The sequence below is a fragment of the Chanos chanos genome, chromosome 5, assembly GCF_902362185.1.
Source record: "Chanos chanos chromosome 5, fChaCha1.1, whole genome shotgun sequence".
NCBI classification, from domain to species: Eukaryota; Metazoa; Chordata; class Actinopteri; order Gonorynchiformes; family Chanidae; genus Chanos; species Chanos chanos.
The window spans coordinates 52,497,923-52,516,979 of NC_044499.1; the positions used below are offsets into that span (position 1 = coordinate 52,497,923).

The following is a 19,057-nucleotide window of genomic DNA, read 5'->3' on the forward strand; positions in this document are numbered from 1 at the left end:
AGCCACACAGTCTGTGCATCACCCAGAGCTAAGCCCAGTACAAACATACCACAGAACTACAGACCAGTACAAACATACCACAGAACTACAGACCAGTACAAACATACCACAGAACTAAAGACCAGTACAAACATACCACAGAACTACAGACCAGTACAAACATACCACAGAACTACAGACCAGTACAAACATACCACAGAACTACAGACCAGTACAAACATACCACAGAACTAAAGACCAGCTTAGTGAGGAGATGCTGAATTGGAGAAGACATGCCACTAAAAGCAGCTGATTTGACCACTCAGATGAGAGATTAAAACACCAATGATAGTGATCTTTAGTGTGTGTCCATACAATTACAGAAACACAAACTATCTTAACCTTAAAAATGTATTCAAACCAGTGTTATCTAGTGTTTGGACAAGAAATCTTGGTTTGTTTGGGGGGGTTTTTACTTACTTTAATTATGTCTGATAGTCTATGAAGAGTATTGAAAATGACAGAATGTAGGCAGTAAATGTAAAATATTTAAGTTTAAAAATGTCACATGCATTAATCACAGAAAAGTGCTTCATCTCCAGAGAAACAGCTGTGAATAAAGACATGAAAAATACATAGAGAGTTGTGTCAGACAGGGGATTGGCGCTCACCTTAATGAGGGGTTATCGTGTGTGGGTAGAGGAGCCTTGGTGAAGGAGAGTTGGGTTAACCTGGGCAGGTGGAGGAATTCAGACTTCAGATGAACCGACGCCAATCTTCTGTGTCAGCCCTGCAACACTGATCATCCACTCTCATCAATGCCTCTGATCTTCACAGTTATCCCTTTTTTCTCTCTCGTCCCTCCTTTCACGTCACAAGGCTCTGCTACTGACGCTGCACTTCTCTCAGTCTCAGGCACAATCCAACAGGCACCTTCTCTTCTCTTCTCTTCTCTTCTCTTCTCTTCTCTTCTCTTCTCTTCTCTCTCTCTCTCTCTCGCTCTTCTCTCTCTCTCTCTCTCTCTCTTCTCTTCTCTTCTCTTCTCTTCTCTTCTCTTCTCTTCTCTTCTCTTCTCTCTCTCTCGCTCTCTCTCTTCTCTCTCCCTCCCTCTCTTAGCCTATATAGCCTCACAGAAGCTCTGTGCTTGGATGCAGGTTGAACATTAGGTGCAACTGCTGTGCAACTTGAGTAAATGTAAAAGTCACATGACTTTGGAGGGGGGGGGGGGGGGGGGGGGCTTTTTTGTCAGACAGTCCAAACCTAGTGGGAGTGTAATATTGACTTAGCGTTCGTGTAGTCAATGAGTCAGTGAAAGTAACAGTACTCTCCACCTCAAATCAAAGCAAACTAAAGAGAAACTACAAATCCTCAATGTCTCTGAGAAGTTCTGAATGCTGCAAACTCTCCCTCGGGCTAAGACCCTGGCCCTGCATTCTGTTAATGAGCCGTGAAATCCTGTGATGCAGACATGTCCTCTCTGTAACAGGTGAGGAGGTTGTGGTTTTCTTCCCCCCAGCATTGTGATCTCGTGTACAGCGGAATCACACACACAAAGACAAGAACAATGTCTTTCTCTGAATTTCCTTCTCCACTCTAGGCTCTCTTTGTAAGTCACTCATGGCTTTTGTCAGCCACACAAAGTCAAGGGTCTGAGAGCAGGACAACATATCAGATCGGATAAAAACCCTACCGTACAAACACAGCTTTGCAGAACACAGAGGCTGTCTGTTTGGAATCACTGCTATTCAGTGGGCAAAGACAGTAACAGCCATTGCATTCAGCCCTGTTACCACACAGAGAGGCATTTGGGTATGCCTACAGATCAAAACTTCGGACAGGGATAATCTACTGGCTGGCTAAACTGTACTGAACACACAGTGCATTCTGCAGTAGCCAGGTGCACCGAGGGATGATTCTGTGACTCTGTTGCTATTACACACCCGTGTGTCCTGGCCCTGCCGGGAATCCTCTCTCAGACTTTTGGGGTCATCTGGGGGGTGGTGAGGTGGCCATTTGCGTGGGAAGGAGAAATCACACAGGAAGGGCTTGGATCAGTGGTTTGGGTTTGAATAGCATTTGAATCTATGGAAATGGAGTTTTTGCTCCTGGCACCTCTTAACTGTAACAACGATTGTGCTGAACAAAACTCCACGACTAATCGTCTTAAGGATTAAAATTCTGATTTGCGAACTGAGCAGGCAGCAGAATATGACCTTGCACTAATTATAGAACCTTCTCTGCTCCAAACAATATCCAAGAAATTCTGAGCTTGGTCAAACACATCGGTTCAAGTCAACAGCTGAGTATTTCTGCATTGTTGTGGTTGTTTTGAGGATTATGAAAAAAATGATTGAGGCAGAGAGCAAAATCATAAAAAGCAAAAGTCACTCTTCATAGCCAAAGGGAGCATATGACCTGGTGGTTGGACAAGAAGGTTTTTATCAGAAGCTTTATCATGGTCTCTGCTGCATGTATATCATTTCTTTAGACTTAAGCCATCTTTGGTAATTACAGGAAGAGTGAAGGTGTTTTAATGCATCTCAGACAAGAGAGAATGTGGCTGAATTCTTGACTGTTATAACGTTTTTTGGTCTTTACCTCCATTGTTGGGCAAAAATGTTCCCAAAATTCCAGGATGATCTGGTGACTTTTGTTCGTTTTTCCTGCGTCTGATTTTTCGCTCGGTCTCCCGCCCACAATTGCCCCATTCCCTTTTTTTTTTAAGATGTTTAGTAGATGAGATATTTTTATCCTGTCTGTGAACAGATGGGCTAGAAGAAAAAATTTCACTTCCTAAGCCCTGTTTTGTAACTGTCAGAAATGAAACCAAATTGAGCGAAACACAAGATTTCCACTGAAATGAACTGAGATACCAGCTGTCGTAAACCAGCCAAAGAGACTAACACATGAGATAAGGCACGCTGTACACCAGCCAACAGAACAGTTTACAAAACCAAACCCCAGGCAGAGAGAGCAAACTCCTAAAATTTATCTCAGGAGGAGACAGTGTAATTTAAAAGTGTTAAATACCAACTATCCAAAACCTCCTCAGAAATTATACAGAGGGACATCTGTTAGTTGGTGCTTTCAATGTTGGGGTCAGTAATACTGAACTATAACAGTTTTCAAGCATATCAAAGCACATCCCTTTGGTGCTGCTCTGCCTGCGTTTATTACACCAAAACAGCGCCCTCTGCTGGGAAAGATAGGAAGTTATTCACCAGTGACTTGAAACGTATGGCACCGGCTGAATCCCGTTTCAGCGTGAAACATTTGGCTGTGGCTGAATCTCATTTTAGTGTGAAACGTATGGCATCGGCTAAGTCACAGTTTGGTGTGAATCCCACTCCTACTAACAAAGGTGGAAGAGTACACTGGCACGTTGGTGGTACTCTCGCTCTCTCTCTCTCCCTCTCTCTCTCTCTCTCTGTATGAGTGTGCGTCCCCTTTTCTTAAATTCATTAATTAATTTGTGTAAAATTTTCACTCTAAAACCATCAAATGTACTTTTTTATTGTTTTGGTTTTTTGCAGTGAGACTACGTAGACTACATGGAGACTTTCCTGTCTTTCATAAGAGAGTAATTAATCCTTCTGATATCATTACATGTTAGTAATTATTTTACAGAGTTTTCATAAACCCCGTTCACTGGAAACCGAAAATTCATTGGTATTTCTGCTGTATCGAGTCCAGATGAGTCTACACCAGTTTTTCTTTGGAATGGTGTATAGTTGGAATACATTATGATCTCATGACCATACATCTACAACAGCGGCAGCTTGTGAGCTGGAAACAGAGGAGCAACCCGCCCATTTAAATCTATCAGTAGTTTCAACCTGTTCCCGTTAATCCGCCTTGATTAACGATTAAACGAACGATGCGAAGAATAATTAACACCAATCGCGTAAAGAGAGGAGGCTAAATGATTACCAATGTCATTTCGTGATAGTATTATTTCTCGTTACTGAACTGTGTTGCATTTGTTATACCCACACGTTTCTGTAATTTGTGCATAGTTGTATTTTTCGCTCTCTGCCCGACGTCAGGGAATATTAATGTCAAACGCGCTCGTCTGATTTGCAAGATTCTGTCGTTTGAATGCTCGCGAAACACCATGGATTGTCTGAAGCTTGTGTACTATAGCGAAAGCTATGGCGTGAAATTGTTTTACAAGGATGGCAATTATCTAAATACGTATTGGAAAACTAATCCCTCAGTGTGTTTTACACTATAGCTTTGTTGTGTTACGAAATTCACATTTAAACAACGTAAGTAAAGTTATCTCAATTTCTGAGAATAAACTTTTAGGTTAGAAAAACAGGAGCTTTTATGATGCATCAGCGTTGAGTGCAATGCACAATAAACGTTAGCACTCAGGCCTCAACTAGTTTGCAAAAAACAGTAACTCTATCACAAAATGACACTGACAATCATTTACTCTGTTTACACGATTGGCCTTAACTGTGAATCGTTAGTTTTATTGCTAATCAACGCGGATTAACGGGAAAAGGTTGTGATAGATTTGAAGGGGAGGTTTGTTCCTCTTCTGTTTCTAGCTCACCAGCAGCCACTGATATACAATGATTTTTTACAATACAGAAATTTTTATCTTGTATATTGACTTTTACAATTGCTGTGTTGGACAGATGACTTTTATTTTGGTATGACATTTCTAAGAGTGTCATAGGCTTTTGTACGTATTGTAAGGGCGACAAAGCAATATCCCACTTTCTGATAGGCTCCTTCTGTAAATACGTGTCCATACACACAAGAAATCTTTTGGAGAGTGTGGAGAAAATGTTGTTGGGTTAAATCAAGGGATTACAATTTAAAAACGAAACTGTTTTACGTCTTGAAGACAACATGAAAGTAAGTAACGATTCAAAACAGAGTGTTTACCCTGTGCTGCATTAAATGTACGAATAAACGTTGCAGCCACTTAGCTAACGCTTCTGTCATCCCTGATCTGAACATTTCTCTCATCTGTGTGTAACGGTATAAAAGTTTGTCCGCAGTCCACCGTGGTTTTTGTTGATTGATTCCCCTTTTTTGAGGTCCAGATAAGATCTCAATGGTGAAACTTTAAACCAAAAACTCTCATTTTTAGTACAGTTGAGCTAACAGCTGTAAATCGTTTTTCCTTCTCATTTACCAGAATGTGCAGGATCTCCCCATCGACATCCAGACCAGTAAACTCCTCGGTAAGACCTCCCTTCCGCTAAACTTATTGCAATTTTTTTCATATACAGCCCCTCTGCCGTGTGTGATCTAGATTCAGTTCTTCATAGGCGTTCTAGAAACAAAGATTCAGACTGACCCTGTTTGTTACATTGATGTCAACCTCAGCCTCGCGATCAAGCCGTCCCGACTCAGTACCTATTCATTTGCCTCGTCCTGTTACATTATCTGAGTCGGTTTATGGAGTTGAATGTAATTTTGCGGTGCTGTCTGATTGGCTGATGTCACTGTGTCCAGACTGGCTGGTGGACAGGAGGCACTGTTCTCTGAAATGGCAGAATGCTGTGATGGTGATCAGAGAAAAGATTAACGCCGCCATCCAGGACATGCCCGAGAGTGAGGAGATCAAACAGCTTCTGTCTGGGTCCTGTGAGTTACACACACTCATCTCACACACTGTCAGCTTCTGTCTGGGTCCTGTGAGTTACACACACCACTGACACTTGGTCTCAGAGAATGGCCGTGAGCTGTAAACATAATGAGATGACTAACATTAATATGAGAATGATGGGAGGTCCTCAGTGCTTTGAGACTCAACACCCGGAACGTTCTAATGCCTCTGGCCTCTGCCCGAGACACCTTAACGAAGTTTTACCCCACGTGTCACCCTGTTCTTCTCTGCCCTACTCCCCGGTGACCCAAAGCAGGGCTCTAAAAAAGACGCTCCAGTGTTTTATCGTTAACGGGGCTGAGACTGACTGTTCTGACTGTGTCCATCTGTCCCCCCTCCAGACATCCACTATTTCCACTGTCTGAGGATAGTGGAGATACTGCGAGGGACGGAGGCCTCGTCTAAGAATATTTTTGGCAGATATTCATCACAAAGGATGAAGGTAAGAGCACGAACACACTCTTATTAACGTCAGTCTGATAAAATAATCACAGAATCCCAAAATAATTACAGCGAAATAATCACAGAATCCCAAAATAATTACAGCGAAATAATCGTGAGTTTTTATAGTTCTGCTTGTCTTTGTTTTTGATGCTTCATCAGGACTGGCAAGAGATTGTGTCCCTCTATGAGAAAGAGAACACATATTTAGGTAAGTTCAACCTCGCGGCTGCATGTGTTAGTGATGACCATGATCTCTACATCTTGCTCAGTCAGTGTGTTTAGACCAGGGCGATGTGTAGTGTATGGCTGTGTGTATGTGCACAGAAACAGAATTGAACTCCTCCTCCTCTCTCTCTCTCTCTCTCTCTCTCTCTCTCTCTCTCTGTCTGTCTGTCTGTCTGTCGTTAGCGGAGGTGGCCAGTCTGTTGACGCGGAACGTGCGCTACGAGGGCCCGGCGTTGAGGAGACAGCTCGCTAAAGTGCAGCAGCTGCAGCAGGAGCTGAGCCGGCGGGAGCTGGAGTGTCAGAGCGGAGCTGCCGACATGAGAGAGCGCTTCTACGCAGCCTGCAGACAGTACGGCATCACGGTGAGGACACACTGAGCGCCTCTCTCTGCAGTACAGGCAGCCGGCATGTCCAGCGCACACACACACAAAAAACCAACAGTGTGTATCTCTGGACGTTTAACTGTGCTGTTTACTGCTGATTATAAATCAGAATGACAAGCTTTTAAAAGGTGAATTAAATGTAAGTAATACATACACTAGGAATGAGCTGAGTGTCTTTGTCCCATAGTCTGGATCACAGCTATTCCAGTGGTTCTGAAAAAGGATTAGTTTTAATTACTTTCCAGAAGAGGTTTTTATGGTAAATTCTAGTTAAAGGAATGAACAGAAACACACACACACACACACACACGCTGAACAGGCTCTCCCGGGTTGTTGTGCAGGGGGACAACGTGGGGCGGGAGCTGCAGGCACTGGTGAAGGACTTGCCCAGTGTACTGGAGGAGACTGGGAAACAGACGAGTGGTCTGGAAGAGGCCATACAGCTGTACACAGCGTTCACACAGTTTGTCTGTGACTGGTGAGTGAACAGACACTACTGTGACTGGCAAACTGTCCTCATAGTGAATCTTTACCTCTTCAGTGGTGATACATGTAGCTTGTTAGACAGAACAAAGAGAAACTGTTCAGAATATGTTAGTTCTGTTATTTCCTGTGATTTCCTGTGATTTGTAACTGAATGCAAACTCTGTGTGTGTGTGTGTGTGTGTGTGTGTGTGTGTGTGTGTGGGGTGGGGGGGGGCACGCACATGTGCGTGCGTGCATGCGTGTGTGTATGCGGTTATTGTTGTGTGTGTGTGTGTGTGTGTGTGCGCGTGTGTGTATGCGGTTATGGTTGGTGTGTGTGTGTGTGTGTGTGCGCGTGTGTGTATGCGGTTATGGTTGTTATGTGTACACGCGTGTGTATGCGGTTATGGTTGGTGTGTGTGCGTGTGTGCGCGCGTGTGTGTATGCGGTTATGGTTGTCGTGTGTGCGTGTGTGCGCGCGTGTGTGCATGCGGTTATGGTTGTCGTGTGCGTGTGTGTGTGTGTGTGTGCGTGTGTGTGGGCAGGTGTGAGCCAGTCCTGCCCATGCTGAGTTACGTCCAGAGAAGAGGGAATACCACATTGTATGAGTGGAGGACCGGAGAGGTCCCTTCTGTTATAGAGAGACCTGTGATGGAGGAAGCTCCAGCGGATATAGTCACGGAAGGGACGGTGAGTCAGCCCTGCTGCGCTCAGTCACTCCGTCACCTGTCAGAGCCTACGGCGTGGTTTCAAACCTTACATCAAAAACATGCGTGTGTTTGTGTTTTTCTCTGTGTGTGTGTGTGTGGGGGGGGGGGGGGGGGGTCTGTGTGTTTGTGCGTGTGTGTTGTGCTGGTTCTGTGCAGATTGACTGGGGAGAATTGGGAGGTGACTCCGGAGCAGACGGGGTGAATTTGGGGATTACTGTTGAGGATGGTGTGGACTGGGGAATCAGTGTGGAATCGGGAGCAGAGGTACAGAAACCAGTTAATGTGGCCTGATCAGTGGCTTTCACTCTTAAGAACTTTTTCCACTGGCTTACAGCATCAGTCTGCCCTGGTGTGGTTAAGATTTGTCTAAGATTCATTCTGCATTAAAGTAGAGTCTCAGTGCAGTGTATCCATTTCAAACGCAGGTTTATATTATAGCTAATGCTACTTAAGCTTCATCTTTATTAAACACACTTACCATCCTCAAGCTGGTGTGATTTCTCTGTTTACTGATGTTCTGCACCATAGACTCCCATGTTTAGATTTCCATGTGCGGTTCAGTATTGTACTCTTAAACTGCCGTCTGAGAGTTTGGGTTCAGAGAGAGAAGATGAGATGAGGAATCTGTCTTTACTGTCTGTAGGAAGGCGGGGGCATTGACTGGGGAGCCAGTGACTCCGCCCCCGTGGAAATTGAAGTTGTGGACGTGGGCACTGACTGTGAGTGTGCCTGGGAAAGAAACATCATTGTGAATGAACTTTAATCAGTTTCACACCAATTAAAGCCAGCTTTGCACTGCGTTGGATACACTTGTGTAAGAGACTGTGTGTGTGCGTGTGTGCGTGTGTGTGTGTGTGTGTGTGTGTGTGTGTGTGTGTTTGTGTGTGTGTATTAGGTCCAGAAGGTGTAGCGCGAGGTGACGACGCCCTGTCCCTGCTGGAGAATTCACAGACACGCAGTCAGTTTATTGATGAGCTGATGGAGGTACATGCACTCAGCCTTTACCACTGGCACACCAGGACATCTGGGCTCCTTCAATAAGAATGTTTTACATGGAGACAGAATATATCATTGAATTGTGTTGTTGTTGTTGTTGTTGTTGTTGTTGTTGTTGTTGTTGTAGTGTCGCTGTTTGCGCATTGACCAATACTGTTAGTGTGTCACTGTGGTTTGTGTGTCATTTGTGAGGTGTGTATCGCTGGCTGTGATTTCTCTTTTATGTTGTATGTTTGTGTTTGTGTGTGTATTAGGACTGTGTGATATGACCAAAATCTCATTTCCCGAAATAGGTCATTTCATATCCCAATAACGATACGTATCACGATATAGCACATTTCCTGCAAATTCAGTGAATAAGTAGTTTATATAAAATGACCACAGGGAAAGGCCTATTTCTAATCACATTCTGAATTATATACTCAACGAATAAAAGTATGATGGAGTATTAGGGCCACATTGAGGAAAAAATTCTGAGATATATAATATATATAACAAAAATAAAGTCGTAATATTATTAGAATAAAGTCGTAATTTTAGGCTACGAGTTATTTTAGAGGATAAATATCAGAAGAGCAGCCTGCCGCAATGTGGTGCTGACGTGCCAAAAGATTAAGTATTTCGTTATTTGTGAACTTTTCAAACACAAATCACGTCCATGTGACAGAGGTAGCCCCTCTTTCAGGTACCAAACCACGTCCATGTGACAGAGGTAGCCCCTCTTTCAGGTACCAAATCACGTCCATGCGACAGAGGTAGCCCCTCTTTCAGGTACCAAACCACGTCCATGTGACAGAGGTAGCCCCTCTTTCAGGTACGAGCTCCTCGTTTTGTCTTGGCTGGTCGGAGTCTTTCTCCTGTTCGGAATTCGGCGTCGACTTCATGCAAATTTCCTGCCTGCACATGCAGCGTGAAGGAACGCACAGCGTCATTGTAAAATATCACCGTAAAGAGTGTGATTCGCGACATGACGAAATAAACAATAGAGTATAATATGTAACGATAGACGCTTTCCTATCGTCACACGATATATATCGCACAGCCATACTGTGTATAATGTGTATCACTGGTGGTGTGTGTGTGTGTGTATATATGTATGTATAATGTGTATCACTAGTGGTGTATTTGTGTGTATAATGTGTATTACTGGTTGTGTGTGTGTGTGTGTGTGTGTGTGTGTGTGTGTGTTTGTGTATAATGTGTATCACTGGTGGTGTGTGTGTATGTATGTATAATGTGTATCACTAGTGGTGTATTTGTGTGTATAATGTGTATTACTGGTTGTATGTGTGTATAATGTGTATTACTGGTGGTGTGTGTTGTGATATCTCTGGTGTGTGTGTGTGTATGTGTGTATAATGTGTATTACTGGTGGTGTGTGTTGTGATATCTCTGGTGTGTGTGTATAATGTGTATCACTGGTGGTGTGTGTTGTGATATCTCTGGTGTGTGTGTGTGTGTATGTGTGTATAATGTGTATTACTGGTGGTGTGTGTTGTGATATCTCTGGTGTGTGTGTGTGTATGTGTGTATAATGTGTATTACTGGTGGTGTGTGTTGTGATATCTCTGGTGTGTGTGTGTGTGTGTGTATGTGTGTATAATGTGTATTACTGGTGGTGTGTGTTGTGATATCTCTGGTGTGTGTGTGTGTGTATGTGTGTATAATGTGTGTGTGTGTGTGTGTGTGTGTGTGTGTATGTGTGTATAATGTGTATTACTGGTGGTGTGTGTTGTGATATCTGGTGTGTGTGTGTGTGTGTATGTGTGTATAATGTGTATTACTGGTGGTGTGCGTTGTGATATCTCTGGTGTGTGTGTGTGTGTGTGTATAATGTGTATTACTGGTGGAGTGTGTTGTGATATCTCTGGTGTGTGTGTGTGTGTGTGTGTATGTGTGTATAATATGTATTACTGGTGGTGTGTGTTGTGATATCTCTGGTGTGTGTGTGTGTGTGTGTGTGTGTGTATGTGTGTATAATGTGTATTACTGGTGGTGTGTGTTGTGATATCTCTGGTGTGTGTGTGTGTATGTGTGTATAATGTGTATTACTGGTGGTGTGTGTGTGTATGCGTGTATAATGTGTATTACTGTATTAATAATGTGTATATCTCTGGTGTGTGTGTGTGTATAGCTGGAGCTGTTCCTGTGTCAGAGACTCAGTGAAATGAGTGAAGAGGGTGACATTGTGGCCATGAGCCAGTTCCAGTTGGCCCCCACCGTCATCCAGGCCCAGAGCGCCCAGCAGGTGAAGGCTATGCTGGGAGGGGTGCGCCGGATCCTGGATGGCCTGACCTCTCTGCGGATGCAGCACTTGTTTATGATCCAGGCTTCTCCACGGTAATGACCTCAGGTCTCTTCTCCTGCAACCTTCTCTTCCTCTCTGCCCTACGATATCATAAAACCTGAAACCCCAGTGACCGCGCAGAGACGACAGACTCCGTCCTCTGAGTCCAGGCTCGTTTCTCTGGAGTGTAGAGCCACGGTCCGGTCTGGTCTCAGTGGGATTTTACTGGTGTCAGACACACAGGCCTGAGACTCTGAGACAATGTAGAAAAAGCCTGTATGTACGACACTGCTCTGACAGACGTCTGTACATACGTAGAACACTGCTCTGAGTTTCACTGTTTTCTAATGGTTGTCACTAGTCTGTAATTTAGTGTGAAGTAATGTGAGGCATTTGGTGTGTGAATATCGTGTCTCTAAGTGCTTTGTGTTTGTGGATGCATGTGTGTGTGTGTGTGCGTGCGTGCACGCGCGCGTGTGTGTGTGCGTGTGTGCGCGTGCATGTGTGTGCGTGTGTGTGTGTGTGTGCATGTGTGTGCGTGTGTGTGTGCGTGTGTGTGTGTGTGTGCGTGTGTGTGTGTGTGTGCGTGTGTGTGTGTGCGTGTGTGTGCGTGTGTGTGTGTGCGCGTGTGTCAGGTATGTGGAGCGTGTTTCGGACATGCTGAGGCAGAAGCTGAAACAGGCTGATATTCTGATGCTGAAGCGATCGGCGTTGGTGGAGCAGAGACAGGAGGCTCTCGAGGAGCAGGCCAGACTGGAGCCACGGATCGACCTGCTGGCCTCCCGCACACAGGAGCTCCAGAAACTGGTACAGGAGAACACAGCACGCTCTCTGGTCCTCAGCAGAACAGGGAGAGAGGCGTGTGTTACAGGGTGGTGGCGTTACAGGGTGGTAGCGTTACAGGGTGGCTGTGTTACAGGGTGGTAGCGTTACAGGGTGGTAGCGTTACAGGGTGGTAGTGTTATGAAGACACAGTGTAGGGGTTTAAAGCTGTAACTGTGAGTTGACCAGGTTGCGTGACACAGCAGGGTTCGTGTGTATTTGCTCTGATGTGTCAAAAAAAAACCACACACACACACACACACACTTGATTCAGCTGATTAGACACTGTAGAGGTAGGATCCTGATGGGGGCAGTTGTATCTGTAGAGGCAGGATCCTGATGGGGGCAGTTGTATCTGTAGAGGCAGGATCCTGATGGGGGCAGTTGTATCTGTAGAGGTAGGATCCTGATGGGGGCAGTTGTATCTGTAGAGGCAGGATCCTGATGGGAGCAGTTGTATCTGTAGAGGCAGGATCCTGATGGGGGCAGTTGTATCTGTAGAGGCAGGATCCTGATGGGGGCAGTTGTATCTGTAGAGGCAGGATCCTGCTGGGGGCAGTTGTATCTGTAGAGGCAGGATCCTGATGGGGGCAGTTGTATCTGTAGAGGCAGGATCCTGATGGGGGCAGTTGTATCTGTAGAGGCAGGATCCTGCTGGGGGCAGTTGTATCTGTGTCTATGTGTAACATGGGGAGTGGTTAGAGTTCTGTGGGGACCGGTCTGGAGTCATTTAGACTGGCCCAACACCCATAGCACTGAAGAGCCGAGCAGTTCACTGGGCTCCTCTTTGAGTTATGACGTAGATCAGTTTTATAATATTGAGTTATGATGTAAATCAGTTTTATAATATTTTGGCAACTAGCTCATTAAATGCCAAACTTAAAGAGATTTCTGTTTCTCTCACTCTCTCCCTCTCACAGATTGAAACTGACATCTCAAAACGCTACAACAACAGGCCGGTGAATCTCATGGGAGTTCATGTGTGACAGAGACAGCCACGCCCATCTCACAAATAAATGTCTGAGTTTGGTTAAACACCTTTTGTATTGGTTGTCATTTTGTCTGTGTCCCAGACAGGAAGTGAGAACTCTACACTGTGATGTCTGTCAGGGAGCGTGTGTGTGTTGTTACACTGTGATGTCTGTCAGGTAGCGTGTGTGTGTGTGATGTTACACTGTGATGTCTGTCAGGGAGCGTGTGTGTGTGTTGTTACACTGTGATGTCTGTCAGGGAGCGTGTGTGTGTGATGTTACACTGTGATGTCTGTCAGGGAGCGTGTGTGTGTTGTTACACTGTGATGTCTGTCAGGGAGTGTGTGTGTGATGTTACACTGTGATGTCTGTCAGGGAGTGTGTGTGTGTGTCGTTACACTGTGATGTCTGTCAGGGAGTGTGTGTGTGTGTGTGTGTGTGTGTTGTTACACTGTGATGTCTGTCAGGGAGTGTGTGTGTGTGTCGTTACACTGTGATGTCTGTCAGGGAGGGTGTGTGTGTGATGTTACACTGTGATGTCTGTCAGGGAGCGTGTGTGTGTGATGTTACACTGTGATGTCTGTCAGGGAGTGTGTGTGTGTGTCGTTACACTGTGATGTCTGTCAGGGAGGGTGTGTGTGTTGTTACACTGTGATGTCTGTCAGGTAGCGTGTGTGTGTTGTTACACTGTGACGTCTGTCAGGGAGTGTGTGTGTGTGTGTGTGTGTGTGTTGTTACACTGTGATGTCTGTCAGGGAGGGTGTGTGTGTTGTTACACTGTGATGTCTGTCAGGTAGCGTGTGTGTGTTGTTACACTGTGACGTCTGTCAGGGAGTGTGTGTGTGTGTGTGTGTGTGTGTTGTTACACTGTGATGTCTGTCAGGGAGTGTGTGTGTGTGTCGTTACACTGTGATGTCTGTCAGGGAGGGTGTGTGTGTTGTTACACTGTGATGTCTGTCAGGTAGCGTGTGTGTGTTGTTACACTGTGACGTCTGTCAGGGAGTGTGTGTGTGTGTGTGTGTGTGTGTTGTTACACTGTGATGTCTGTCAGGGAGTGTGTGTGTGTGTGTGTCGTTACACTGCGATGTCTGTCAGGGAGTGTGTGTGTGTTGTTACACTGTGATGTCTGTCAGGGAGCGTGTGTGTCGTTTGCCTGCAGCCCCGCGACGGTTGCTCTGGTCACATGTCTGAGGAATATCATCTTTGCTAGACTGTGGGCCTAATGACCAATGCCTCTGTGATATGTCTAAACACACACACACACATCAGACACAGCAAACGGAGCATGTCAGCAAATAACACGTTTCAAAGATTTATCTGACAGACTGATCAATTAAAAAGAGACTACTGTTGGTTTGTGTGCACAGATGAAAGGGTCAGTTCTCGTAACGTATGGATTTTATTTTCCTTCACACTGATTATCAGAGCACTGAATGCCTCACACACTCCTCTCCCTCCATCTTCATCTCTGTCTTCACCCGACGAGAGCTCTGATAAACATCAGACTCCAGTCCAACCAGTGCCTTCCAGCAAGACAGGACATAGACACAGCTGCCTACGAACACGGCCTTTTCCTCTGTGTGTGTGTGTGTGTGTGTGTGTGTGTGCGCACATGAGAGAACTTAATCAGTAAACCCCCTCCTGCTAATTACACATCAATTCCTCCTCTCGTGTAGTTAGAAAAAAACATTTCTCTGGTTCCATCCAAATCCCTAATTTCATTTCTCTCCTTCTCTATCAGTATGTCACCATTGGTCTCATCCCTGCAGTGGGCAGCAGACACTCCATGTACTCACCAGGCTACGACCATGTCCGCCGCGGCCCAGAACGCCGGGGTTGCCAAGACAACGGGCCCCGCACCCCTGCTGTTTCCTCTCTCCGCCTCTGTCAGTCACTCATTGATTAGCTCCATGTCATCAGTGGCTCTGCAGGAACACCGCTCTGTTCATCACTACTCCACTGAGACACACACACACACACACTATCTCTCTCCCTCATCTGTCCTGTTTCACAACACACCCACGCAATAACAGCCTATACACATCCAGCCATGGCAGACGTTTCACACAAGGCAAACGAAAAGACAATTACCGCAGTTTCCAAATCAACACTGCAGAGCATGCTGACACAAATGAGCAGAAACAACCAGTTTCTCTTCATTATTTAATCATCAAAAACAAAATATTTACATAAATCTAGGCGTAGTTCGTAGCGGTCATAGAACATAAACATTAAAAATACAATGTGAATAACGTCCGCCTTCTCAGGCAGAATGAGCACTGGAGGTCAGACGACTCAGCTTAACTCGACTGTTACAATACAACAAACCGTAAGGATGAAAGGTTCACAGAGCGATAAAGCTACTGATATCTAACACGAGACCTGCCTGTCTTCACAGGGACCACAGAATCTTCTGACCTTCATTTCAAACTCAGACGCTTGTGTCTCCACCTCAGTGACATTACAGCTGCGTGCGGTCGAGCCACTGTGTTACATATACCAGTTGTAAAATGTCCGCTCTTGCGTAGATCTGCCCGCTGCGTGACGGGCACCGTACCCACGGTGAGTGAAACTGGCATAGAGCAGTTTCTCATTCTGGGAGTTTCACAGTATCACACAGCGTTGTAACGTGCTCAGGAGAGATCGATACTCACACGACAGTGAGAGCCACCCTGCAGGACACGGGTCCCCAGAGACAGTGGCTCTGCAGAAAGAAGAGGGGTCAGTCTGCACTGTCCCACACACACACACACACACACACACGCTCTCACACACTCAAACACACTCATCTTCAAACAAGTGTTCATCAGCCACACATACACACATCTTCAAACAAGTGTTCATCAGACATTTATTGAGAACAGTCCAAGTTTATCAATGCTGTACATGGAGAGCAGAGTTTGACTGAGTTCTCCACCTTGTTCAAGCCGAGCCCATTTGGGGTCTTGGTACACCTGTACAATGATCAGATATTTCAGCTCTGTCCGGTCAGCTCCACGTTGCCCCCGCTGGGTCTAGGGCAGGTCTCACTGTGGTTTCTAGACTCTGGGTAGATTAGCACAGGAACTTTCTTCCGTAGTCGCTTGGCTTCGTTTTGCAGCTTCTGGCGGATGTAGCCTTTGATCTCTGCGTCCGTCTTCCCGGGAAAGAAATACTGAACAGTTCCTGAGGAGATCCGTCACATTTAACAATGAGACTGTGTCTGACAGAGACGACTGGTTCTATAAAAAAACGATTCATTACGTTTCAAATCGTCTGCTGAGTCAGTTACAAGCAAAAGACATGAGATTCTTCTTTTCCTCACTTCTGTAGGAGTTCAGAGAGAGGAGTTCTGTAAGAGAGAGAGAGAAAGAGGAGTTACGTACTCAGAATAGCTTGGACCTCCTCAGTAGGGAGGGCGGGTTTGGGTTGGCCCTGTTTGTTATACACAACACCAGAGATGGAGTGGGAGGCCAGGCAGTCTCTCTCATACAGCCCTCGCAGAAGGTCATTGGTCAGTTTCTGGGCTGTGGCCCCAGTGTTGCAGCGCTCCAGTAACTCAGGGGTGATGAACTGGGGACAAAGCACAGACCCGGGTGACAGCGGTAAGTGGTGGCGTTAAACACATGTGCCATAAATAAGGTTTCATGACAGCCTGAGATAGGAGGGTCTGAAGTATGTGCAGAAATCAGATTTAAACTTCACAGTTTCATAAATATTCATGTCTGAATGTTCTAAGTGTAATTTATCCCAAAACAAAATAAATCAATAAATAAAAGCTGGAGATATTTGGTGGAGTGTTGGTTCAGTGGAAAGGCAGCCACCTCAGTAAAGGGTCCATCCCTGTGGGAGCTCTCCTGAGGATCGTGGGTAACGACCTCTTGCTTCATCCACTGGCCGTTCATCGTCACTGGCACCGCCGCGTCCACGTCCACGGGCGCTCGGGCCGAGCCGGCAGAACCAGGGAGAGGGACCTTGCCGTGCCCGTTTGACCATATCTGGGTCTTCTCGATCAGGGCCTCCAGATTCCTGGCCAGTTTCCCACAAGCTGGTGTTAAACAAACAAAGAAAGACGCTAAAATACGAATGTTGTATTTTTCATGCTTTTTAAAGCCTTGCCTATAGTCTGACAGACACAATCTGTTTAACTATCTTGTGTAGGGAAGAAACTGACAAAATGTTTTTAATGCAGAAACATGTGGTATGTTTGAATAAAGGCAAGATTAAAAATCAGCAGAATTTTTTTTTTTTAGTCTTCAGCTCAGTTCCCGCTCACCAGTTTTACTAATGAAGGAAAGTGGATTTATTGGATCAGGTGTTTTTGTGCAGGAATATTTTTGGCCTTGCAATCACAAGATACACCTGACACTCTGATTTCAGAACAAAATCACAAACCATATTAAACATTAAAAGCCACTGTACCAGTAAGGCACCGAAGCTGCTCCTTCAAAGTCTCCAGCTCCCTTTGCATACACAGCACCATAGCAATAAGCTCCATCTTCGAATATGACTGCAAATATTCTGCTTCTTGCTATAACCAAAAAAAGGAAAGAAAAGAAAAAGAAAGCAAGAAAGAACGAAAAAATTTACATCTGTCCAGTGTGGTAACGCGCAAAACAAAGGTGCGGAATAGGGAGTGTAATCCGCACGGCAGGACAGAACATGACAGCGTACCTCAGGAGAGAGATGACCATCAGTCAGACGGGCTGTGGACGGACAGTCTAACTCAAAGGCCTGTGAGGATATCAGTGTATAAAGACAACTCGCTTTAGCCGGATGCTGTATAGTGGTCAGAGAATCACTCTTAAGTTTTGTCCGTGACGTTAATATTTTAAGGCTTTTGAAACTCTTTTGAAAGTAACTTTTCTTAGGACATCAAACATCAGACAACCAACACACACACACAAAGGCTGAAAAATCCAAATTCCAGAATAATGAAAATCTGTCTGAAATCATGCCATCATCTTAAAAGATGTGTTCGGTCATATCACGTTTTACCCCCATTGTTCTCCGCCAACGGGCCGGCATGGCCGCCTGCCCTGCCTCACACCATTAGAGCAGCAGGCTTTGATGTTGCGTTTTAGTGTTTGACACCAAATCAGAGAATTATAGAGGAATAGTAACAGATAAATTACGATCGGGAACTGTTGAAAACTGCTGTCTGAGTACCAATGATAAACACCGAACGGAGTTCACTGAAACTATATTGCGGTCGGTTGGTCGGTATGGACAAAACCTGACAAATATGAGGGAAAACACAGATAATCTGTAAAATTTCCAAACCCCAATGTTTAACTTCTGCAGCCCCGCGGCGGAAGATGAATTCTCCTCCGGTCTCTCTTTGGCAGGATACATTTGCTTTCTTCGTTTCTTCAGACCGTGCTGTTGGATAGTTTGTTAGTATGGGTAGATAGGCTTCGTATCAATCTTTTCAGACAATCTGTTACCAACAGTACATAAATAAGAAACAGACCGTAATTCAGTGTATTCACGCACGTTAACACCAACTGTCTTACATAATATGCGTCCACTTTTTGGTCTTCTTCCTCCTCTTCTTCATTTTCGTAGTCTATAATTCGCCTCGCTTTTGTTTTCTTTCTCATTTTCCTCCCATTATTTGATTTGCGCGCAGAGAGACGGTCCTTCTCTTGAATAATACTGTTATGCTCGCCCACAAATGTAATAGTCTCCTCTCTGTTTTGGCTGAAATTGCAATGCCGATTTAAAGAGAAACATGCAGCTAAATCATTCACAATTGTTCTACTTCAGTCACTTCTGTGATCCCTGGAAAGGGAAAATTTCTGTCCCCACACCGTGAAATCACAGAGGGCACATTTGAACAGAATGCATCGTAGCGTAACGTGGCACAATCTTTGGTCGATCACATCTGATTCTTGTTCAGTAGTAAATCTCGAGTCGTCAGCTAGATGTCCAAAAAGAGCAGGATATTCTCGACATGAAAAACATTTCGAAATTGCCTAAAGACCACCCAACTACAGGTCCCACAGGCTGTATCGTGTATCTCTTATAGCGCAACTCCATTTACCGTCGTCTCGACCGAATATTTGGAAAGTCAGATTCGGTATAGCAGTTTGACTATCAAGCCTTTCGGTGTCAACAAAATCAACGGCAAAGCGGGTGCTTCCATGGTGCTCCAGTCCCGGATA

The 19,057-nt window shown here is 45.1% G+C and overlaps 2 protein-coding genes across 2 annotated transcripts in view; one reads left to right on the forward strand and one right to left on the reverse strand.

Moving 5' to 3' along the window:
• Positions 1 to 958, reverse strand: part of prr15lb (proline rich 15 like b) — a 5,688-nt gene extending 4,730 nt beyond the window's left edge. The window contains exon 1 of the mRNA XM_030774359.1: positions 651 to 958. The gene's annotated coding sequence lies outside the window, so the exon portion shown is untranslated. The remainder of the gene's footprint in view (positions 1 to 650) is intronic.
• Positions 959 to 4,733: 3,775 nt separating this feature from the next.
• cdk5rap3 (CDK5 regulatory subunit associated protein 3) lies at positions 4,734 to 12,969 on the forward strand. Its single transcript, XM_030773699.1, has 14 exons — positions 4,734 to 4,848; positions 5,135 to 5,180; positions 5,455 to 5,586; positions 5,950 to 6,050; positions 6,212 to 6,260; positions 6,461 to 6,639; positions 7,002 to 7,138; positions 7,671 to 7,815; positions 7,992 to 8,099; positions 8,479 to 8,554; positions 8,731 to 8,819; positions 10,966 to 11,171; positions 11,754 to 11,925; positions 12,861 to 12,969. The coding sequence occupies exons 1-14, from the start codon at positions 4,843 to 4,845 to the stop codon at positions 12,924 to 12,926; spliced, it is 1,512 nt and encodes a 503-aa protein (XP_030629559.1). The 5' UTR covers positions 4,734 to 4,842; the 3' UTR covers positions 12,927 to 12,969.
• The last annotated feature ends 6,088 nt before the right edge of the window (positions 12,970 to 19,057 follow it).